The 25,164-nt window shown below is 40.2% G+C and overlaps 1 protein-coding gene across 1 annotated transcript in view; it reads left to right on the top strand.

Annotated features, from left to right (window-relative positions):
* Window positions 1-10,293: 10,293 nt before the first annotated feature.
* Window positions 10,294-25,164, top strand: part of RFTN1 (raftlin, lipid raft linker 1) — a 79,085-nt gene continuing 64,214 nt past the window's right edge. The window contains exon 1 of the mRNA XM_062496163.1: window positions 10,294-10,438. Within this exon, the coding sequence (XP_062352147.1) occupies window positions 10,294-10,438 (145 nt within the window). The remainder of the gene's footprint in view (window positions 10,439-25,164) is intronic.

Here is a 25,164-nt window from a genome sequence, read left to right as displayed (position 1 = left end):
AGCCGCCGCCCCGTGCTGCGCCTTACAAACTTTGTGCCGAGCGGCGGGGCCGTGTGGCGGCGCGGCGCTGCCCCGGCACCTCCCTGTCGCGGAGCCGAGGGGGGAGCGGGCCCGGAGCGCGGCAGGCGGGCGGGCGCGGGCGACAGCCGGAGTAGGAGGAGGAAACGCTGTCAGCGGGGCCGGCCGTCTCCGCCCGCCGGGCATCCTTCAGCACCACAGGGCTGCGCTTCGCCCGCTGCCCGCCCCAGGTACCGCCGCGGATCCCGCCGGCTCGGCGAGCAAACTTGGTGAGGGGGCGGGAGGCGGTTGCTGCCGGGCAGGGTCGGCGCGCCGGAGCGGGGAAAGCCACTCCGGGGCTCCGGCTCGTCGTGGTTTTCTGGCTCCCGAAGTTGGGAACGGGGCGCGGGCCGGCCGGCGTGCCGGGGTTCGGAGGGGCTGCTGGGGACACTGCCTCTCCCACCCGCTCCCCGGCCGGGTTTCGGGCTGTGCAGCTGCTCCGGAGGGTCCGCTCGCTGCGGTCCTGCCGAGGGGCCAGAGCGGAGCCCGCCCGGGAGGGCGGCGGGGCTGGCGGGCGGTGCCGTCCTGTCAGCTCATGGGTGCGGAGACTGCCGGGCTGCCCGCGGCCGGGGCGGACCGGAGGCGACATCGCCGGCAGTGGGATGTTTATCCGCGTCCAGCCCCCGCCGCGGTGAGGCAGGGCCGGGAGAGGAGGGAGCTCTGAGGGGAGCCGGCGCCGCTCCTCACAGGCCGGGCACCTGGAGGCGGCGGTGCCGTGCCATCGTGTGGCTGGCTGGGCTCTGGGATTTTACAGTCGCTGTTTTCCAATTTTATTGCCTTTTCAAGTTCTTGATATTGTTTCAGCACGGTTTTGGTACAATTTGTAGGGGCAGGGTGACCATGGTTCAGCATTTGTATGTCTTGAGTGTGAAATACATCTCTTTTCTCTCTAGTTTGATTGAATTCTTGTCACAACAGCCGCTTCTTACAGACTGTATTTGTGGAAAAGGGGAATTTAGTTGGATGGACTTTACAGTTCTCTGATACTTTCAGCTTAGTCAAGTAATTAATGGGAGACATTTGTTCTCCGTTTCGCCTGAGGGTGCTTCCCTCCCTCTAGAGCGCTAGCAGCTCGGACCAGAGAACGAGCTGAACCGGGGGCTGCTGTGTGGCAGGACGGGGAGCAGTGCTGGAGTCTTCATAGGGGTGGCTGTTGTGCTAAAGAGAATGCTGTGTTTAATATCATAAAACTATATCTGAAAGAACGTTCTTTAATTTCAGCCAAAGTTTGGTAGCTGTGGTTCATGTAATTGTATACTGCTTCAATTTGTATTCCCTTTAAAAATATATATTTGTTTATTTATTTTGTAGGATAATGACCATATCAAGATGTAGCTGGCCTCTAGCTTACAAGGGGAGATCTTTTTATACATTTGCTTTTATGTTTTATTTTTAATGAATCCAATTAATTTCAGGTACTGGTATTGAATAGCAAGTTAGTGGCAATAGCTCTCTTTTTCACAATTCTAGTGGTCACATATGTGTATTTAATTTCTGTTTTTTCTAGGGAAAAAGAAAACTCAGAATGAAGGGTTATTTTAGGAATCCAGCTTAACCTCAAGTAAGTTGCATTAGACAAGGGGCTTTCCACCCCTTGAGTGCTGGCATTCCCCAGTCTGAGAATGAAGCATGAAATGAGTATATACAGCTGTGATTAAATACCTTAGGGAGTTCTGAGCTGTGGTACTGGGAAACACAAATACCATATTGGGTATAATGAACTGGCCTTAGACTCTGTGGTGGAAAAGCTGGGGTCACAGACTTGTGAAGAATAAAAATCAAAATTGATGAAGTCTCTGTTTGAAGTAAGTAAAAAATATTCGCATAACAATTATTCCATCCCTAACGTTCATGTGAGATCCCACAGTTTCACACCTGGCACCAGTGATCTGCTTTACTTTTTGTCTTCATCAGGTGGCTATGGTTCTACTCCAAGGCAAGCTAGCAAAAGGCAGTAAACATAGGACTGTCAAGTCTGTGTTTTGTATTTTACCATGGTTACTCACTGTTATTAGCAGCTGTGCATACATTGCAATATGCATCTGTTTCTCATGCCTGTTTTCTGTGAGTTCAGAGTGGTGTGGGGTTAACTTTAAAAGAAAGTTGGATTCATATCTAATATTTCTGTGCATGCTTTTGTCAAGTTAATTCAGTCTTTATTCTCTAAGCTGCTGTGATTTCTCTTGATGTTCTTGGTAGTAGTCCTTCAAGTCTTTCTTGGCATCCTGGTAGTCTTCTGTTGTCACATGTAGGCAACTTGCTTGAATGTTTGGACATGGTATTTTGGCATAAATTTTACCTGTGCATTGGTCAGTGACAGTAACACTTTGTTGTCTTGACCAAAAATACACTGCCTAAAAGTATTTTGTAGAAAGATGTGGTATTATCTGAATCTTCTGCTTTACTGAAAGACAGCATCGTGGTTATCACCAAGTGTTAAATATTTTGGATGAGTGTTACAGGGTGATGTAGGTGGTGGTGGGAGGCAAGGGTCTCCCACCAACCTGCTGTTCCTCACATTGCTCCCCACCACTAGCACAGTGCTCACCTTAATCCTCCACCAGTTCTCTCTGATCCTGTTTGTTCCTCTTCTTCCCACCCTGTTGCTCACGTGCCCGCCCACACAAACCAGCTCTGTTCTCCTAGAGGAGTTTAAGTGGTAGCAGGGAGCCCACAGAGGTGGCCTGGTGGTTTTCAGGCCCAGGGACAGCACAGACCAAAGTAAGTGTGTTATGCAGGGCAGCAGAGTCAAGCCCAAATCAGTGATGTGAATACTGCAGTGAGAACAATAACACCTAATAAGAGTTTGTTGAAATCACATTATCATGATGGTGTGTTATTTGACATGCTGCATGCTGGTGTTGTGCATTTTTGTGACATGTGTTTACAAGACCTGTCAGGGTAGTCTGTTCTAACTTTACTGAATCCATATCATAGTCACCCATGTATTACTGTGCTTTCTTCCTTAAGCTTAGAAACTCAAAGCTAGACTAGCAATTGTCTTAATTGACCAAATTATGTTTTTTGGTTTTGTTTTTTTTGTAGTCAGTAAATTTTCTTGTCTCCCTTGGAGACAGTACCAAACCCAAAGAAATAGTTTGCTTTTAATTCTAGCAATTGGTGCTGCAATTCATCATGACAGGTCTTCCAGAGTTCTTGGTATGAATCCAGATTAGTACTGATTTGTGTTCTGCTTCTGTTGAATTGTGGTATCTTTGGCTTTTCCAGCTTGCCTTGGCTTCTGGCATGTTTCGTTTTATATTGGTGTTTCTTGATCTGAGACTGTTCCTCTGCTGAACTTTGTTCCTGTCCCTTAAGCTCTCTGCTTATTCTGCGTTTCCTTCTTTATTAGGTGATTCATCTCACTGTGTCTGGAAACCTTCTTATGAATTCTCTTGTCACTTCCTTGGGTTCCAAGTTCTGCAGATACTCATATTATAGTTTAAACATGTTCCAGACCTCCCCTGTGCTTACATCCTCCAATTGCTCATTCCTGTTCATCTCACTGATGAATTCCTTAGTTTTTGAGATTTGCTTTTTGAAATTGAAAACCATACTTGAAGATTTACTTGGGTTGCTCTGCAGTTTAATTTAAATCAAATCAATCATAAGGGAAAAATCTGGGATTATTCTTTCACCAACCTTCCTATAAGATGAGATTTAGTTATCAGCCTCAAGTCTAAAACCCTGACAGCACAGGTCAAATTCGTAAGTATGTGGTGGAAAAAAAATTGGTCGGCTGTAACATCTGACAATAGACAGGACTGATTTATGGTAATTGTTCCTTGTATTTATAAGTTTTTCCGAATGTTTCAAATTGTTTGATAAACATTTGTTACTTAAGCATACATCCCTCCACACAAATAAAAATTAATGCAGTATTTATTGAATATATGCTTACATATCTTCCTGGATGGTAATGCTGTTAAAAAAGAAAAAAGACTACATGGGTCTCTCTTAATAAGGAATTTCCCTCTTAGATGGTGTAATCTCACAAAATAAACCAAACCTGTGCAGTGGTAAGCCATGGTGGGAAAAATGAGAAGTCAGGAGCGTGGCTCTTTTCTGGGAAATGACAAAGGATCATTCTGGCATCCTATTCTGCTTTCTTTGTTTACCTGTACACCCAGTTTGTCAGGTCTGGTGTTCTTAATTCTCTGCTTTGGTTATGCTGGTTTTTTTGCCTTGTTATTATTCCTCCTCTGGTTCGTTGCTTTAACTAGGCTAGGAAAGGAACTCGACTATAATTTGCAAGCACTCTCAGGGTTTGTTTAGAGCTGAGTGGGGGACTAAACACTGGTGTTTTGTAGACTGGGAAGGATGCAAGAATTAAGTGACCGCATGCCAGCAAGTTAACTGGTGAAGTGAGCATGAAGTGCTTATTATTTTGAAAATGGAAAGGTCAGCATTGCCAGAGTGAGGGTTTAAGAAAATAAGCATGTCTCATTACTGCACAACAAATGTGAAGTCCTGCTATTATTTGTAAATGCCTTCTAGCATCCCTGTGAGGTACCTAAGTATCACCCGTGGAAGGAAGAAGGAAGGGTCTTAACCAAAATCAAGAGAGAAAGCCTGTTAATACATTGTAGTTATCATATTTTCCAGCTGCTGCATTTATCAGTAAGAATACTATATTCTATATTTTGTGAAAAAAACGTTAGCAGTAAATTAGGATATGTATTTTAGAAAATAAATTAGTCCATGATAAAGCTTACAAAATACGTTCACTAGTCCTGGCCCATAAATGCTTTAAATACGTTAATGCAAGCAAGCTTGTTCTCAATAATTTTGCTTAAAAACAAGCTGACAAGCATTAATTTTCCATACAGCACGTTTTCCTTGGATGCTGTTGTAAGTACTAAAATTACCTTGTTCCTATTTTCAGCTGGTAGTGTATTCACTTACGCATTTGCTAGAATATTCAGTCTAATGCTATATATTTAGCAGTTGACTCTTAAGAATATAAGTATTTAAAAGAATTGTTTTGGAATTATTTTTAAATCATCCCTCTAAGTAGTCATTGACATTATGCATTGATTAGTTGAAATAAACTATTTAACCAATATGTACTTACTTGATAAGCATCCCTTAAATTACTTACTTTGGTAATCTATTCAAGCTTCCATTAGCCATGTGGTTCTGTTACATTTCAGTGTAATTTTCATTATTATTCCTTGGAGATAGATTGTTACGGAGTTTCATGAAAGGATGGATCAATAAATCAGAAAATTAGCCTAATTTTTTCCCCAATATACTCCCAAAAGAAAATCAGATAGAAGGCAAGGGGTTTTCTTTTTCCTTCTTTTCTTTGTGCTCTTTTCCTTCTGAAAAGGAATCCTGGGGCCTGAATCACTGCTAACAAGAAAATAAGTCGTTAGCTACATGGCATTATTTTATCCTTTTTCTTTGTTAATTCTGAACTTGTTGTATTTCATCTATTTTGACCACACACTAGCAATGTGAGAAAGCAAATTCAAGCTGCAAGAGGGTGTATTAGCAAAGCTGAGGTTCAGAGATCATCAGCTGAGAACTCGACACATCACTGAAAGAGCTGTAAAAATTCTGATGATACATTCATTTTCATGGGTTACAGAGGTGATTAAAAGGGAAAATATTGCTTTTTTTTTTTCCTCTTCCTGACTACAATTTGTTGTAATTTTTGGTGCTTTTTCATGGCAAAGGATGGTTCTGGTTTCAATAAAACTTGTATTGAGAAGGAGCGTTCAGGGGTAGGTCATTTGACAAGCTGGGGTGGGTTTCTGTCCTGTACCTCCAGATGTTCCCCATGTCTGTGCTTCTAAAATGCACAATGCAGGACAGTACTGAAGAGGAGGAGGTGACAGCAAGAGGTTTGTTCTGCAGCTTATGAGTTGGGTTTGTATATGAGATATATGAATCCTGGGTTAAATTTTGCATTCAGTTTGCAGAAGCAAGCTGCTCCTTTCCTAACCAGTGAAGGCCTATGCTGTCCTTCACAAGAGAAACTAAGGAATTAATTAACTAGGCTTTGCTGTTGTTTTGCAGCTCAGCATACCTTCTATTCTTGATGCTTTATGAAATTAAAGTGAAGATGCAGACTAAAAAAGCCCGATCTGTTTTGAGATTTGGGTATTATTTCTAGTTTTATCATCCCGTATCTGAACACTTGAGCAGTTTGAGACCAACACGAACATAGAACACATGTAAGGTTAATCTAAGTGAGTTTGTGGACAGGGTTAATTTTTCTGGCATGTGTAGTTGTAAAAGCCCCTAGCTAAACCATAATTTTAGGGGTTAATGTTCTTCATTAAATGTTATTTTTTCAAGGGTTTTTTTTTTTCTAAGTATAGAACTTCTGAGTAGGTAATTAATTTCTGCATTAATGAAAAAGAAAATGTTTGTCTTAGAACCTACTGCAGAGCAAAAAGAACTTGAAAATTTGGCAGTGTCTTTGAAGGATTGTTTTTCAATTTACTAAAAAGTGAATATTAGTGATAATATTTTGGTTTAATATTAATAAAATTGGAATTCACATGCAAGTATATAAAGCCAGGATAAATCTATGTAGTACAGTAACTTTAAGTATGTCTTATAGCAAAGTAATACCCCTTCTGAAAATGTGCTAATTTTTCTAAATGGGTTTAGATTCCTTTGAATGCATCAGTGATGAACATTTCTTACAGCACTCTTTGGTAACTGCAATTTATAAAATTAAGAAGGTGAGTAATGTCCTGTTGACCAGTAAATTTGTAAGTGATAAGCAAGGAGATACTTTCAGATGATGGTGGGAAGACTCTGAACAGCACTAACTTTGCTGTGAATGAAAGGAAGAAGGTAATAACTGTTGTTAAAAGCCTTGGAAAGGTTATATATAAAGCATGCTGTCCCAGAAGGATGTTTGTTGGATAACTTTGAGCAGAATTTGGTGATTAAGCGATGACTTGTCATACAAACATCATCAGTATATTTGAGAAAACTTTTAAGAATTCCTACTTCTGTGGAATTATTTTTAGACTCCTCTGTTGAAATAGGAACTTTATTTTTTTAAAAATTTGTTTTCTGTTGCTGTGGCACTTACATTCTAATTATAGTGGAAGAAATTGTGGTGTTGTGAAAGTTAATTTTTGTCCCCTGATCCCTCATTTTTTTTCAAGTAAAAGCATCTTTTTTCATCATCCTTTTTCATATGTGTGCTTTCAGTAACATAACTGCCTATACATAGCGAAATGTGAGGAAGCCTTTATCCTCAAGGATGCTGTTTGAAGTTTTAGCTAAACAGCAGAAAGGTGAAAATCAGTCTTCTAGGAAGCAGTCACTCAGGGAATTAATAACAAAAAAAGCATGTTTTCATTCATTTTCCAAGTGGGCAGGTAACTCATGCTGAATGACTTGTGGGTTGTCTCTGTTCACAGAAGTCATTGCTCTCATGCATAGTGAGGATGGAGGACTTTTTCTCCAAAGGACTGAGAAGACGTTTGCTTGACAGGCACAGCAGAGTGTCTGTGGCTGCTGCTGGAAGTGCAGGCTTTTATTTTATAGCACTTATCACCCCAGTTTGGGAAAGAACGTAAAACGCTTCACGATGTGAAATGCAGAGTCCCTAAGGCCCCCTTCTGTAACAATCACTGTCTGAGTCCTGTGGATTTCAGACTGTTTGTACAACTAAAGGTTGCAGGCACTGCAGCATAGATGACCTCTGAAATGGAATTTTTTCCCTTACGAAATGCTGTGTACTTATGATATGTAAGAATTACTGGGCCATTTCTGAAACAAGAGTTTTGGTACACTTGCTAACACTTACTGCTATTTTAATTCATCACTAGCACAAGTATACTTCTGGATGTGTTCCATTATAGTTCATGGAAAAATACCTAGTGTCTTGTTAGGCTCATTAATATGCAACACATGTTTATGCATTAAAATAAATAACATTTTAGACTGAAGCAAATAATATTGCACAGGCAAAAGAAGAAACGGCTGTATATATGAAAGAATAATCCTTTAATGGCAGTAGTTGTCATTAGGAAAAAAAAGGTGGAAAGTATCACTTTGGGGACATAAAAAGGTCATGAGGATTTTTAACCTTAAATTCCACATGAAAAGCAAATTGAGTCTGCAAACCTTGATTTCACTGATAGAAATTATTAAAGTAGTTGTTTACCTCTCTTTCAAAATAATCACGGAACGTTGTTTTCTGCTGGATGAATCCACCAAATACTGAAACTTCAGGAATACAAATGACACAATTCTTTTTTCTCAACACTAGAGGTTGTTATAGCAAATGTTTTTTCTGCTTCCAGATTCTGTGTGATCAAATATTGACTATGTTACTTTTTTCAAGTTTGATATGTTGTTCAGTCCTATTTTGATCTATTAGGAAATATGCAGGAAGATGTAGGTATGCATTTATGGACTTTGCACATGGTAAGAAGATGGGTGGTATTGTTGAGCCCGGAAGGACTTCCAGCTCCTTCTTCCAAGCATGCTGGAGAATGGGGTGAGGCTATTACTGTCTAGTAGAAGCACCAAGGAATAGAGCAAAGTTATGAGGAATGAGTTGGAAACTTCTGTTAGTTGTGTTGGATGAAAGTAAGGAGAAATAGCTTCTTTGTCTGCTAGGAAGTTGACAGTAAACTGTGGATGATTCAGCTGTGAATGATGATTTTATGTGCAGTAGGTGTATTATTTGCAGTAGAGACAGGGAGGCATTAATGTTATTTTCATAAGCCTTGTTAAGATCTCATTTTGAGCATATGACCACCTGTGTTCATGTAGAGAAATGAGAATAGTGATGAAAATGAGAGTGAGTGGGGTGATGAAGGGAGCAGAGATCCTGTTTAGGAAATGGCAGAAAAGGACTTGAATGCATTCGTCATAGTAAGATACAGCAAGGGATTTGGCAACTATTAATAAGAATGATTTTGCAAGGAAGTATGAGGGAGGGACAACATTTATAAAAGTTAAAGCACAGTATAAATAAAAATGTAGATAATTTTCTGCAAGTAGTTTCCAAATACACTGGGGCTGTGTATTTGACTAACTTTCTAAGTAAGCTCTTGGGGGATGGAGCTGTGGCATAAGCTTATGAGCAGCTCTTTGGAGATGGTGAATCTGAACAAGGTTTTCATTCTCTGCTTTAGATTTATAAATTGCCAAGGTAAAGGCAGCCCTGATCTGTGACTAAACTTTCTCAGGTGCTCACTGCTGTGTGTCAGAGCCTGCAAGGGAGGCTGTGACACTGACCTTTCTGCTCCATGCAGTCTCTACAGTGAATGGATCCCATGCCTTTAGGTGTCTGGGGTGGCCTGTGGCAGCCGCTCTTTATTACAGAGTGTTTATTCTGCATTTCCCTCCCTGTCCTCGGAGCATGAGTTTCTCTGTGTAGGTGGAGGCAGGATGTTGGGTGGGTTGTAATGAAAAACCTCAGGTACCTGCCTGGTCTGTCTAAATACTTGCGATTTTTGTACTTGCTGCTGGTTGAAATAATTTGCCTGAGCCCACCAGTGTTGTTGAGAGGAATTAGAAGGTTTGGTTCATTTGGATATTTTTCACCAAGTAATTCTCCCATTCTTTCATACTCAGATAAGCTATAATGTGCAGGATATTGAGAAACATTTAATGTGTAGCAGGAATGGTTGTCAGGAATAATCCTTTAAAATGTTTTGGTCTGGCTGCTTATTAAAGAGAACTAGATTTATCTAATGCAGTTCTGTGGCCAGGTGCCTCTTCTGTTTTGAAGACAGATTTGTAACATGCCGCAATTTTCTAACAACATGAGGTGGGAGGAAGTGAGATCATTTTGTAAATGTATTTATAGATATTAATTTGAATGTTACAGAGAGGTGTGTAAAACTTGGTGCTAGGTGCTCTCTTAGTAACTGCATATATAGAAATTGTTACTAGGTTGACAACCTTAATATTAGCAAGTTATTTTGCATTTTCAGCTATTTTTTTATAATGGAATATATGTCTTCCAGAGTGTACCATTGAATACATTTGAAAGATGCAAAATACATACATTAAACTGTCAATTTTCCAGTAAAATAACAGTATGCCTCAGGGTAGATATGAGTAGTATATACTTCAGTTACTATCTGAGGATTTTTTAAATTTGACACTTTTATGTAGTTTGTAGGCAGCTTGTATTTAAAAATTAAAAATCACCCTAATGTACTAGCGTGGGGCATGAATCCAGAAAGAAAAAACTCAATCATGTTTATGCATTTTCCCTACCTCTTTGTGTCAGGAACTGCTGAAATGGGTTGTGGATTGAACAAATTGGAGAAGCATGATGAAAAACGACCTGGTAATATCTATTCAACTTTGAAGAGGCCCCAGGTAGAAACCAAGATAGATGTTTTCTATGAATATCGGTTCTTGGACTTCACGACACTAAATGATGGTAAGTACATAAGTTTTTTCTTTAGATTTTCTTCCAATTAAAGTAAGTGTGTTAATTGGTCCATAGTGTTTTTTGAATAGTAGTTAAGTTCTTACAGCATTTTCAGTTTCTTTAAGTAAATGTCTTCTCTTCAGTCATAATGCTTCCATGCGGAGATCTTAGTGAGAATTTTGTGTTAATATTTAGCCTTACAGTTAGATACAGGTTATCAGATTTTAGGTTATTTTACCCTTACCCTTTCATTTGTTTTGTTCTCTTGCCTTTTTTTTTGTTTTCCCTTAATTTGCATTTTATCCAATTTTCATAATGGTAAAGCAATTCAGGTCTGCAAGGTAACTTGCATATACTTTACTGTTAATTTTCCTTGCTCCCCTTGTACTTCCTGGGCTCTGTGAGGGATATTTTGAGAGGCTGAAGTTGGTGTCTTCAGTTGTGATAACTTGCCATAAATAACTCTTACGTGGTTATAGATACTTACAGGTGCACCCATGTAGGTGGAAACAGGATAGTGGGATACACTAAAGACGGAAAACATCAAAGGGGTGAAGATCCAGTCTCATGCAATTTTTACCTTGTTTTTTTTTTCTTCAGTCTGAAATAGTCTTGTTTTAATTCTTGTGACAATCCATAGGTACTCCATTTTTTTCCTTGCTGATTGACGTCAGGCATCTCTGTCAGTATTGCTCACACCATTGCCTGTGCCCTCTTTCACTTCAGAATTAGCCTGTTCTACAAGCTCACACTCCTCACACCATTTGAAAATCTGAAGCTTGAGCAGAAGGCTGGGACCTGCTTCTTGCTATATATATAACACCACAGTACCAAAATCTGCTAGAGCTGGCAGGCAGGATGCCAGGTAGAGCCTCTGTGCTCTTGCCCTACAGTGTGCTGTGACTTCTCTGGTTCTGTAAGTCAGGTCAAAGTTGAAGCTGGAGCCACGCGTCTCTCATGATGTGAGACAAAGAGCTGCTGCTGGTGTTTCACTTGATGAGATGAGACACCTTGTGCAGCTCAGCATGTCAGCCCAGAGTAGTGGGAACTTGTTGGGTCTTAAAACCTGCTGCAAGTAAACCTGAGTTTGAAAAAGCTGGAGGTTTAGAATAGGTGATTGGACAGGACTGTGCTCTTTTAGGCAGTTGTGAGAGTTGAGAAATTTTGTCTTTGCAGACTTTGAGTGCCTGTCTTCTGTATTTGTGTTCTCTTATGTTTTTTGATGCACTAATTGGGATGCACTGCTTGCTATTGAGAGCACCAAGCAAATGGTAGAGGAATTTTTTTCGTGTTTATGTATTGCAGTTGTTTCAACATTTATGTGTTTTTATTTCAAAGTGAACTGTTTATGTCCTTTGATAGTTTGACAGCTTTTACTGAGATGTATTGCAAGTTGTATCATTAGTGAAAATGAATTAATATTGAGGACACACTTCTCTGGGCTTTTCTGGAATGTTCATCACTGTTCTGTCAGAGTGTCTCTCAAACTTTAGCATGTGCATTCTCCTGTTCTCTCATGAAGCCTCATCTTTGGCAGTCTGTGGAGAAAGAATCAGTACTTGTGGTAGCAATGTGGCTTGCCTCAGGCACAGAGGATATTTGGTAAAGAGAAAAAATTAAACCTAGGCTTTCCAAGTCTGATTAAGTGCGTAGGTTTGTTGTTGTAGAGCGTACTTGTATACTTTTTTCTTACTCATCGTAGATTTTTATAATACAATTTTAGGAGGCATGGCTTTAAAGAGATTTGAGTAGAAGCACTTCTGTCAGATTCTTGGGCTTGCCAAAGAGCACAAGCTCTCCAGATCTGTTGAGTTTTGCTTTGGCATGTTTTATTCCCATCACTCCAGTCTCTGAAGATGTCAGCAGATAGGCAGATGTGGGGGGGATGGAGCTATTGTTCCTGCTCTTTTTCCTTAGTTATCGCCTATGACTATGTGCTCTCAGGATCGACACCTCCCTATTTTGGTTGTTGGCTCTGGCCAGTGTGAAGGCTTGTGTTGTGCTATGTAGTGTTATGACATTCCAGGCTTTTTTCATCATCACTGGTTCATTTATGTTTTTGCTGAGAAATAATATCTGCAGATAAACACAGTTAACCATGAGTGTTTCACCTACATCTGTGTGGATTTGGAGACTTTCTAAGAATGAAATGTTCCTAGCAGTGTCAAGAGAACATTTGGATTGTGAAGTCTGTCTTCTGTGAATCTACTTCAGCCTCTCCAGTGTGTATGTATATTGTGACATAATTTTTTCTACAGATTTTCTCCTTTATTGGGTTTTTAGAATAAGCCATGTTAAATTGTGAGTAGCTACAGAATATTTTATTGTATTCTTATGCTAGGTCTTTCTTACAAGGCTAGTGAGCCTGGCAGTGCAGGCAGGTACTAATTTTTCTCTCTAGCTTTGCTATAGCAATGATTACTCTGATAACTGTATCTCTCACAAATGTTTAATCTTAATGGTGAGAAAAGCACGTGGTTATCTCCAAGTTCCAGGTGTGAGCTAATTCACAAGTTACTGTCAAAAAGTTTTCCTTCTTAGCAAGTTCTTAGCATTTCCTCATGTGATCCATAAGCAGCTCTTATTTACTTCAGACATAAAGGTGGATGCTGGTATTATTTGCAGTTTAGAACTGCATGTATTTGCAAATTTGATACGCAGATAATGAGAGATCAGTTCCAAAATGTGACATATGTTTAAAGTACTCTTTGGCAGCTAGGCGGATATAAGTTTTTGCAGCTGTATGTGGGGAAATCCTGCTTCCCTCTCTTGCCTCCTGTCAGCTCTGTGAATTGATTTAACTCATGTATCTGGCATGTTATGCAGTTTTTTTGTTTGGTTATGCTCTGCCTCTGTCTTGTGGAAGGGTCTGAAGAAGTGGAGGGAGCATATTGTTAGGGAGAGAAATAGTGCTTTCTTTAAATCAGCTCACACTGTTATTCAGAATCACTGAGTCAGTTTGGAAGTGACAGCAATGGGTCATCTGGTCCAACCTCCCTCCTCAAGCAGGGTCATCCTAGAGCACGTGGCACAGGAATGTGTCCAGATGGTTTTTGAATAACTCCAGTGAGGGAGACTCCAGAACCTCTCTGAGCAATCTGTTCCAGTGCCCAATCACTGGCACAGTAAAGAAGTTCTTTCTCATATTCAGGTGGATCTTCCTGTCCATCAGCTTCTGCCCATTGCCTCTTGTCCTAGTGGCTGGCATCATGAAGAAGAGCCTGGCTCCATCCTCTTCACACCCACCCTTCAGATATTTGATGCACATAAATGAGGTCCCCTCTCGGTCACCTCTTCTTGAGGCTGAACAGGCCCAGCTCCCTCAGCCTTTTGTTGTAAGAAAGATTCCCCAGACCCTTGACCAGCTTTGTAGTTGTCTGCTGGACCTGCTCCAGAAGCTCCATGTCTGTCTTGTCCTGACAGACAGAACTGGACACAGCACTCCAGATGTGGCCTCCCTAGGGCTGAGCAGAGGGGCAGGATCACCTCCCTCCGCCTTCTGGAAATGCTCTTCCCTTAGCATCCCTCTCATGAAAACAGGGCTAAAATACTGTCCAGATGATCATTTTTCTGGAATGTTAGCTAGAAACTTAACTTCACTTGCTTGCTGTCTTTAGTTACTGTTTACCTTCTGACATGCACAGCTGAAATAATGTAAGCAAATACGCTCCTTTATTACATTTTTCTATTTTTTTTAAGTTTTGCCTTGCTTTGTGCTGGTGCAGATGTCCAGTGGAAAACAGTGTTTGATCACTTACTTGTACCATGTAAATAATGCATAGATGCAAAAGATGGACTTAAGGTTGCAAGTGTAAGCTTCATTTTTATGTTTCCCAGTGTTAGAAATTGATTTACTTGAAAGTGAAGTGTCTGGGGAAAGACTTTCCAAGCTTTCAGGGAAAGCAGGCTGTGAAGAACCCATCAGTTTCCATTGTGTGCCACAACACTGATAATCCGTATGGTTCTCCAGAATTAAAGTGGTTAGATTTGCCACTGTCCTTTACTTTTTGAAATAGTGAAAATTGTGATCAGCAAAGGGTTATCTAATGCTGATTGGCACTTGAGGAGTAAGGGGCACTTTGCTAAGGCATTTCAGACTTGAGGTGGGCGTGCTTGCTCTGAGCTGTTGTCTTTATGAATCTGCTTATGACCCTGATCTTTCTTGTTTCTGTTAAGGTGACCTCTTCCAAGAAATCCTAGTCTGTCTTCTACGTTGTCCCTTGACAGTGTCATTCTGTGTTCTATCCTTTAGGCATCTGTACTGTCCAAAGCCTATGGGCTGTTTTTCTCCCTCAAGTGAAAGCACATCAGTTTTCTCCCAAATGAAATCGATTAAATCATCACACTTTTTTCCTTGTGAAGATGTTACTGTATTTGTGAATTGGGTGGGTCATTGCTGGTTCAGTGAAATGTCAGAAGTGCAGAGGAAGTTGCCTTCTCACTGCCTTAGAGAGAATACTAATATGACGTAGCAATGATGGAATTTTATGGCAATAAAACCAAGGAAAATAAAAGACAGTTGCAGCAAACCTTTTGCTGCAAAGCTGGAAGGGACAAATTGGGGTCTATTCTATAATACTTCAGGCCTATACTGAGGAAAACCCCAAACAACCAAAGATTGTATCGGCAGCCCAGAAGTCAAAAACTGTTTGTATTTTGCATCCCACTCCTTATAAATAAAAGGAGATGAAGAACGATCATCTTATGCCTCTGCTATCTCCAAGTTGTATTGGAAATAAGAGGCAAATTGTGAGCAAACCTCAGGAGAATATGTGCTGGCAAATGGAATAATCTTAAGCAACCGTGTTTTCAACAGTGCGTCTGTGGGGTAAGCTGGTTTGTTTTGTTTTGGTGTTTTGTTGGAAGAGAAATATTTCAATAATCTGCATTCCTTTCTTGCTCTTATCTGATCTACTTATTTTGGAAAACTCTATTTTCTTTGACAGATCATACAGAAACTAAGCTAACTTATTCATCCTCTATTTCTTTTCTTTCACCTCTTCTGTTATGATGACCTGAGAAAAAACAGCAATCTGATAGTAATTTATCTCTTCACTTCTCAGAATAGTGTGGAATTTTTGGTATTTAGGGGATTTTTTTTTTTTTACTGACTTGATTGGATTTTTTTTTTCTGCTTTGCTTTACATTCCTGTAGTAATTCATTGGCCTGATGAGTTACGATAGGTTTTGGCCTTGAATAAAGTTGGCATGAAACATATGCTAGCCACATGATGAGAATGGAACGGGGTATAATTTTTTTTAAATGGGGAAAGGCTATACTCTGAACAAGCCATTTATGCTGTAAAACCACTAAAATCCAGATGTTTTGATGGATGAGAAATAGCAATACTTCACATGTACCCAAGAAGTTTTCAAGTTATGGTGTGAATACATGAGCATATGGTTTTTATCCCGATTGTCAAGAATTTGTCTCTTTAGTAAAAACAAACAACAGCATGAAAAAAATTATTTAAAAATAAGGTCATTAATTACATTGTAACATTCCCACAATATTTTTTGCTTGAATGTTGGAAGGGTTGTAGTCTAAGGATATGTATTTTACCAAGGCCGTACTTCCAGTTTTGTAAATTTACTACATACATAAAACCTTCTTATTTGAGGCATTTTGGGGTGTATAAATATATATATATATATATATATATATATATATACACACACACTTATATATATACTTAAAAGATACGTACACTTTCAAATTATATATATATATAATTTGAAAGTGTACGTATCTTTTAAGTTATGACAAGCATGTCGATACTTTACCATCATGTTGTAGAGACAGTTATACTGCTTAAAAATACTATGGTATTATTAAAACTGCTATGGCTGGGCTTTTGATTTTTATTGATCTTTTTCCTAATACAAAACACAAATAATGTGTTAGTGGACCTTTATAGAGGGCATTATTCTATTAGAATCAATAGTTTAAAATATGTCCATACTGAAATATTTTATTTGAGAATAAATTTCAGTTTTGGCTTAAATTAATAGAAGCCCCTTCAGTTTTCCCCTCAGAGAAGGAAAGAAGTCTGATTCAGAATTGGAAATGTCATGCACGGGAAATTGTGCAAGTAGAGGACAGAGAAGCATTTTTCCTGTAAAATGTGTATGCATTTTTTGTCAGGAATTTCTTTTTGCTGTAGAACATAGTACTTGTTAATTTCAATAGTTACCTTCTCTTCCTATCAGTAATTTTTATGTTATATTAAGCAGTTATTTGTGCCTGGCTTCTGCTTTCTGTTTTGCTTCACCATTCACTTGGGAAAAAAAAAAGCAAAACCCAAACATAAAAAATAAACAACTCAAAGAAGTGGCTGTGTGACTGAAAAAAGAACAAAACCTGCAACTCTGCATTTGCATGTGTTATTTGATTTAAGACTAGTAAAAGCAAATATTTCCCTATTGGTGAAGTTATTTAATTTTGTTTTCATTTCGGTAAGCAGAAGAACATAAATTGGCATTCAAGTTTTGTATTTCAAGTTGACCGGGTCTGTTACCACCATTTAGTCCTCAGGAGTGATGAAATAAAATTAGCACGGCAAAATATTGTTAGGTTATTTATGAGATGTGATAACTTGAACCAGGCTGTGTATAGATCATCTATAACTGCCTAAAACAATGCTTCGGAGCAGATTAATGTGTAGCAGGTTCAGAGCAGAAAGATGATGAGCAGGAGAGGCCAATGGATCACTTTCTTGTAGCCCAGATTTTGCTAATGCTTCCCCTCTGTTAAAATGTTGTCCACGTGCATATCTCATTCAACTCACTTTGATTATATGTATGTGATATAAAGAATCAGCATAAGGGTTTTGCTGGATCTGAGCTTCTATCCCTTCTGTTAATGCGAATATGAAGAAATGAAGTGTTTTGGCTTGCTTTTCTATTTCAAGTGAATTCCAGCCTGTAGCAATACAGAATCACAGAATATTCTGAGTTGGAGGGGACCCCAACTCAGGATCATTGAGTCCAGCTCTTTAAGTGAATGGCCCATGCAGGGATCAAATCCACAACTTTGGTTTGCTCAAGCCAGCTGAGATAATGTCCAGTAACCCTTCAAGACTTGCCCCTTCTAAGTCACAACAAAGTGAAATGTTACTTCTGTAGCAGTTTATAAAACTCATTTGTGTGTCTTGGGAAACTTGCAGTTTGACATAAAAGGAGCATTCCATATGTTGGGAGTTTAATAAATGCCATAAATTACGTCATAAATGTAATTGCTGGAAAGAGTCGTTAGATTTGAACTTTACTGTTTTTTAAATAAGGACGCACAACTGTGAGGCGTATTTTAGTTTCTAAATGGAAGCTCTGCTTTCTGTAATTATTGTATCTAGCTCCTTGTGATAGAGTGTATGCACTCACTTTTTCTTCTAACACACATATATATATGTTCTGTAACTGTACATCAGTGAGGTGTGCAATACACAGACACATGTATGTATTGTATTTTATACCCATATATCATTGAGAGGGGTGATTCCTGGGGATATGAGCTTTCAGTCACTTAAGTTTCACATTATTTCTACTCTTAATTATACCACAATAGGAAGTGTAAAGAGCTTTATCTAAAGTCCTGTGATGACTGTGACAGAACTGGGAATGAGCTGGGCAGTCCATTGTGCTGGTGTCTAGACCATGGCCTTCAAAGCAAGAAGCTGGTCAATAGTATGAATTAACTATTCTAGCCAAATCTTAACAGTTATATACCTGCAGAAAAGCTCTACCATTCACAAGATCTCAGATGTAAAAAAAACCCTAATGTTTGCTGGCATTTCTTGTCCCCTCAAGATCCAGCTGTACTGTGATACTGCTATTTTGTATTGGAATAATGCATTATAGACTAGATGAAACCTTAGATATGGTATGGTATGTATGATAGAACATGTCAGATGTGTTGAAGAATCTAAGTATGATGTGTTTTGGAACTCTGTTTTCAACTTGTGCTTGGAAACATAGTTTTGTTTTAGGTGCTTGTATGGATGTCATAGCTACTCTTTCTGTGTGGGTTTTGCTCGTCTATTTAGACAGTGTGTGTGTGCAAACCAGAAGTGGACTAAGGAGGAAAGGAACATCTGCAGGATGTTCTATTTACTCTTGTCAAAAAATGTCTGCCACAATAGTCATGTGGATGCTAACTTTCTAGTCTGCCCTCATTCTTAGCATGAAGATTGGGTTCCTATAATACTCCATTCTTACCATGCAGTCATTCATTTTATCTACTGTTTTAACTCCAGGTTCTCAATGTAGTTACTGAATTCTTCCAAGAGATGGTTTTCATACATCAAGTTTACATGAATGCTGTAATTCAGTCACATTATGGAAGAGTACAGATACTGTCTAAAAAGAGCTCTCAACTTCCAAGAAATCTTTTATTTCTGTCAGCAACTCAGGAACTGCGTGTCGTCTTTCTGAGTGGTCTTGTCTTTTCTTTGGCCTCTGGCTTTGCAGATTTTTCCAGTCTTCATGTGGCTTTTCATCTTCCTGATGCTGTTCAAGGGCCAAGGAGCCAGACTTGGCAGTCTGCAGGCTGGCAGACAGGCATTTCTGATGGAATGGTGAAATTATTAAAGCCACAGGGGCCCAATCCTGTTTTCTCAGAAGCAAAACTTGCCCTGTGTTTAACTGGAGCAGGAGATCACACAGTAATTTCAGACTTGTAACTTCAAGTAGTAAATGCCTTATGGTTTTATTATGGGAGAGAAGTAATTAGGAGTCACCTCTGTAGTAATTTGCTGAGCCTTTTTAGGACTTGTTGCCACAAATTCTTTGACATCATGCAGATAAAAGATAATATACAAAATCTGTGCAATATTGTAATGGAGTTCTTAACATATTTTACAAAACAAATAATTGTTGTTTGGTTAAAATTTCACACAAATGAAAGGTTTAGAATTGGTTCATCCTGAGTGGAGTATAGGCCCTTTGAAAGAAAAAAGGAACTTTTTGGTGTCATTTGCTCCTGACCTTGAGATACTGAAAGCACCAAATAGATGTACATTGATTGTGCAGGATTTTTTTAAATGTTTGCTTATATTCCTCATGTTTCAATTTGAAGAGTAAAGTCCTTGTGATGGAAATGGTGTCAACATTCAGCTGTTTCACATAGCCTATAACAGTGTCCTGGTGGGTCTTGTCCAAGAGCCCACACAGAAGAGCACAGGCTGGTGTCAGGCTGTGCATTGTCTTAAACCAGTAGTGTGGGGCAAGAGGAGCAGACAGGTTGGAGCAGTTGCTTCAGGAGAGTTTACACCCCCCATTAAGTGTGTTTGAGGGTTTTACTTTGGACAAGTCATGTCTTCTGCTGTACACTGGACATCCCACTGCATGTGTTTCAGAGCAGCCTGGAGGAAAGGTATCAAAAATACTCCTGTCTGGCTTGCAAGCCCTTCTGGGGGCCACTTCAGGACATGCTGCTTTGTCCCAGCGTCTGTCTCATGCTTATTATGCCTGTACTTGTCATTGCTCTGCCCAAGTAAAACTTGTAAAGAGATTTCACTTTCAGTAACATGTTTGATTTCTGTTCTACATCTGTTCTGGGTTTGTTTTCTGTTCCTGCATGTTTATACATGCTACCAATGCAGCTACTGCCTGATGACTTCTCTTGACTTCATTTTGCCATTGGCAGATGTGGCAGCTACTCTGTGAGCACACTCCAGATGAGCTGACTGCCTCCTCCTCCTTCCTCCCTACCGTTGTCTGAGGATGGAGACATGGACTGTGTTTTACCTTTATGAGTTTTTGCTCTTCTGTGTGCTCTGCCCTGCATCTGCAGGGGAGGGGACCATGGCTGTGGGACACAAAGTTGGACTGGTAGGGCTAGTGCTTGCCTCTCTGCTCTGAGGATGGTGCGGTGGGGCAGAATTCACTGTTGTACAAGCTACTGCTGTAACTTTGCCATTGTTGGATGAAATTTTGGGAGTCCAAACCTTTGTTAACAGGTGTGGCTGTTGCTCTGAAGAGTCCCATGATTGCCGTACCTGTTGGTCAGTGGCTAGGTGGTTTGAGGAGGGAGGGCAGCTTTGCTACCCTAATAGTGTCATCCTGCAAACACTGTTCCAAACACTGCTCTTGCAGAGAGGTTCAGCAAAGCTCAGTGTATAGAAGTGAGGAGATTCAGTCTTTTCCTGGTGGCATCTGGTTGTTTATCCCTTTTATATGGGCATAATTACTGTGTCTCTTTCCTGATTTTCAGTGCTTATTTTGACTTTTTCTCCCTATTGGCGGATGCCTTTGGTTGCTGATTCAGTGGCCCTCAGGAATTGTAAGCAACTTCGGACCAAGTTTTTTGCTAAGATAAAACACGGCTGAAAAGTAGCAGCAGCAGCACACCATGTGAGAAAAGGGAGGGGTAAGAGTCAAACTTGTGCCCTGCTCTTATGAGAAGTGACAAAGGAGGGAGAACTGACAAAAGGAACGGTGATAAAGTCTGTCCTTCTGCTCCCCTGGCTTGGAGAGAGGAGATAAAAGAGAAAGTCCTGCAGTATGGAGATCACCTCCTCCCTACTCTCAACAAGCAAACATGTATTTCTCCCTGGGAAGCATCTGTTCCTTCCTTGATTTTCTTTTAGCTTACAGAGGAAATGGCCTGCCAGTCCTGTTCCTAGGCTTTTGGCTGAAGCATCCTATTCAGAGGACCGTGCCCTGTCAGCTTCTTGATAGGCTGTCAACACTCAGCTGACATGTCAGCTTGTATGAAGCTCCAAAGGATCTTCATAGCCAGAATCCTTCAATCCTAGAAACTGCTTCCACACTTTTTCCCACAAAAAAAAAACAAAACAAAAAAACCCAAAAAAACCACCAAAACAAAAAACCCCAACAAACCCTACAATCAAGATATCTGTCAGCCTTGTGATGAGCTATAACATCCCTAGCACAGGCTCCCTGCCATAGCATTCCTGCTGCTGTGCCCCAGACACCACAGACACTTTAGGCTTTTCCACTGAAGAAGTGGAGTGGAAGGCACAGCTGCAGCTAAACAGCAGTGGGGCAGAAAAAGAGTTCAAGCAACATATTGGCTAACTTTACTGTCAGACAAGATGAACGTGACCCAAAGTTACAACTGAAGTGGTAAGAAAGACATGGAGGGAAAGTGGTATATGGAATTCCAGGAGTAGGGACAAAGACAAGGAGAAAGGGTGATGGAGTGCTGATATGGCCTACACCAGAAACATTCCCCCAGGGACCAGCATGACCAGAGAATTAACTGGAACAGAATTTAGCCCAGCTTTGGTGCCAGGAATTGCACCTCCAGTCATGGAGAGAATGTGGGAGGTATGCACCCTGTCTGCGGACCGCATGCTGAAATGCAGGGAATAAAAGCAAATCTTCCAGCATCCTTCCATTGAATAGCACCTTCCTGTTACAAAATAAGGCCTCTATGCTCTGGGTATCTCTGCAGCAGATCACACACCGAGTTAAGAAGAGGCTCCAGGAGTAGGACCATGTTGGTGCTGCTGTTCACCCAAGGGGGTATGGAACCAGTTGGCTTTTCATGAGTGCAGTGGGAAGGGGCACTGCCCTGAGGCCTCTGCCACCTATGTCTTCCAAAGAGGTAGAACCACCCTGGCCTGGACCAGTTGTAGGTTGTGGACGTGGAGACCCCAAACATAGTGTGTAATTCCCTTTCTCTGTTCTCCTGTGTTTGGACAGGGAGATTTCACAGCAGCACCTCGCTGTGTCCTGTAGCCTAACAGGGAGGTCTTAGCCTGACACTTATTATGCCCTGCTCACTGGATGGGAGCACTCACGCTTGGTGGAAATAGGAGAAAAGATCTTCAGAAAGGAGTGGGCATCAGGAGAAAATAGAGCAGATGAAACAAGGGAAGAATATCGAAGGACGGAAGCAGCTGAACGCATAAACCAAAAGAATTTGAGGGTCATGATTGATTGTAGAAAAGGAGGGACAGATAGCATTTGACACGTTTAGCAGGAAGAGAAGACATGGCCTTGCATGAGTTTTCAGTGTTTTGGGAGCTTTCCAGTGCCAGAGGGATGCCTTTTTGTTGTGTTGTATCAATGAAGCCCGGCAGGGACTGCAGCTGTCATTCTGACAAGATTTGCTATCAAGTTCTGCTTAAATAAAACCCACTGTTATCATGCATGGGCAGGCACATGGTCTTTTACTGAAGAAGACAACTTAAGATTTCTGGATTCAGATCCCTTTGGGTCTTTTCATGACAACTTTTCTTTTTTTTATTTTTATTTTTTGAATCTGAGTGACTTGAAAAATGTCCTCTGAGTGTGTTAGACTTATTTCATTACTGGACAGGAGAAAGCTTAATTTAAACCTAAATTGCTGTCGTGTCTAGAAAAGATCAACATTCAATTTAAAGTTTGTTTAAAGAATAGTCTGAGAACATTTAGGTAGTTTAAATCTATTGTGGAAACCATACAATTTCTCACTTGCTTTGCCCCGTTCTGTGAGTACACAGAATTGTTGCTTTAGCACCGAGCATAATTGTGACTGCAATTTTAATTAAGATTGTGAATATTGTATTCAGCAAAATAATGCAGTTTGCAAACCTTAGTGATTGTCTCAATCTTAATTGTGCTTCAGGTTAATGTTTTTACAGCTTTTGCATGGGTTTTGTGTGTGAATGCCTCACCTCTGCATTTTCTTTACCTTGACTTGGTATGTAGAGAGGCATTGATCCTATACCTGTGAAGGTGCTTTTATCTACTTCGATCTTTTTTACTGTTTTGTTATTCAGTGTATGTACACAGGTGTCAGGTAGCCCACTAAGTCTGTAGAAGATGTAAATATACTGCAAAGACCTCACACTGGGCCTGGTATAATGCACCTTTTTGCCAAAGGTCTTAGTTTAGTGCTGCATTCTGGGTGCTTGCTGGTTCGTGGCTAGTCTGCAGCAGTGTCAGAGTTCTTCAGCATAGTCACTTGGTGAAATGCCATTTGATCATTACTATCTTGCAGCCATAACATATTACAAAGCTGATAAAGATTGATCCAGGCCTCCAGATTGTGGCCTTCTCTTTAAGTGATGAGGCAGCCTGAAAATATGTTCATTGCTTCTGTAGAGGACAAGAACTTACTAACATTTGCCAAACACTGTGCTAGTCTTGCTTCCAGTTCCCCAGCTAGCTCCTTTGGCACTTGTTCAGCTGTCTTGGCAAAACCCTGGCACGTGTTGCATATTTTTGTCCTGTGATTTAAACATTCTCAGTGACTTGGTTTTATCCTACTGTAGTCATACAAGTATGTAATATCCTGGACTTAGGAGGAGTCCAAGTGAGACAATTACTACGTGAAATGGCAGCCTGCTTTCTTGTGATATAACTTGCACAGCCAGCAGACTCTTGGTTCGTGTACAGTAATGGTTTTGCAAATTATTTGATACTTGTGACACGCTATACTCTGTGATAATCTTAGGAAAAGCAGGGGAGTTTCTGAGATACGAGGTGGCATGTGAGAAGTTTTGGCTGAGTCTGATGCTTGCTCAGCAGCCACTGTAATGAACTGGTGTGGCTCTTCCTGGTATGTGGTAACCCGTGGACTGTGATAAGGTCTTGCACAGGAACTGCAAACTTAAGGCTTCCCAGCCAACTGTTATTTGTAAAACCTGCTCATTTCATATAAATGGAGCTCTCTTTAGTTGAATTGTACAGAACTCATAGCTTCTGTCTCCCTCAAATAATCATCCTCTCAACTTGAGACTCACAGTGATTAGCTACAGATTCTTCCTGAAAGAAACAGTCCTTTCAAGGGGAAGAGAATCTCATTAGGCCTTTTCTGTGAGCTGCAGCTCTTGATCAGCTCACGAAAGACAAGCTTGACAGTCATCAGGTGAGTTAAGAACTGCAAAAATATTATCTGTCTCTGTTAAACAGTCATCAGTTGAAAGAGTTCATCTCAGTCTGAGAATACAGAGGCTTTTGTGTGGCACGATGTGGCACATAAAAAATTAAAGACATCAAGGATGTGAGAAGTCCTAAAGGTGCCATGTGTTTCCAAATGAATTGATAAAAGGCCTGAAAACTGAAAGAGAATGAAGTATGAGGTTTACAAATAAACAGGTGGAATTTTTGAGAAAGTTAGAGATGAGCCAGGACATGGTTACTAGTGAAGTATAATTAAACAGCAGTCTACTGCTGTAGTTCCTTATTTGCTCAGCCCTTTGTGGTGTTCTTCTATTTGAACAATTGTTTCCTGAATTTCTTAATAACAACTGGTAAAAGAATTGACAAATAGTGCAAAATTGCATGGGTTAATTCACTAGCAGTTATTGTACAGATTACTACTAAGCAAAAAAAATTAGCATCTACTTCTATCTCAAATCACAAAACAAAAGAACAAAAAGAGAGTGACAGAATAAATGGTCTTTTGTTAAGTTATCGTCTCATAAAGTTTGGAACTGTGTCAGAATTGCTTTTTTTGTTTTGTTTTATTTTGTTGTTTGTTTACTTAGGGATGCTCAGCTCAGATGCAGCATCTGTCTTTCTCTGCAGTCCTTCCACCCTGTTTTTCCAGCTGGGTTGAATGCCTTGATGAAGCCTTTCAAGTGATCAAATAGATAAAATTGGACATATTTTGTGGGATTATTTTCATTGTTCTTCACCACATGTTCAATGAATACAACACTTTATAATTGTAACACTTTGTTTTCAAGCTGCACTCTTGCACTACTTGTTGTCATTGTTGCTTGCTTAGTTTGTTGTTTTATTTTTTTTTTATTATAGTAATTTTTTTGTGAAAAAGTGGT

Source organism: Cinclus cinclus, chromosome 1 (genome assembly GCF_963662255.1).
Source record: "Cinclus cinclus chromosome 1, bCinCin1.1, whole genome shotgun sequence".
Classification (NCBI taxonomy): Eukaryota; Metazoa; Chordata; class Aves; order Passeriformes; family Cinclidae; genus Cinclus; species Cinclus cinclus.
This window is presented reverse-complemented; position numbering and strand designations above follow the sequence as displayed.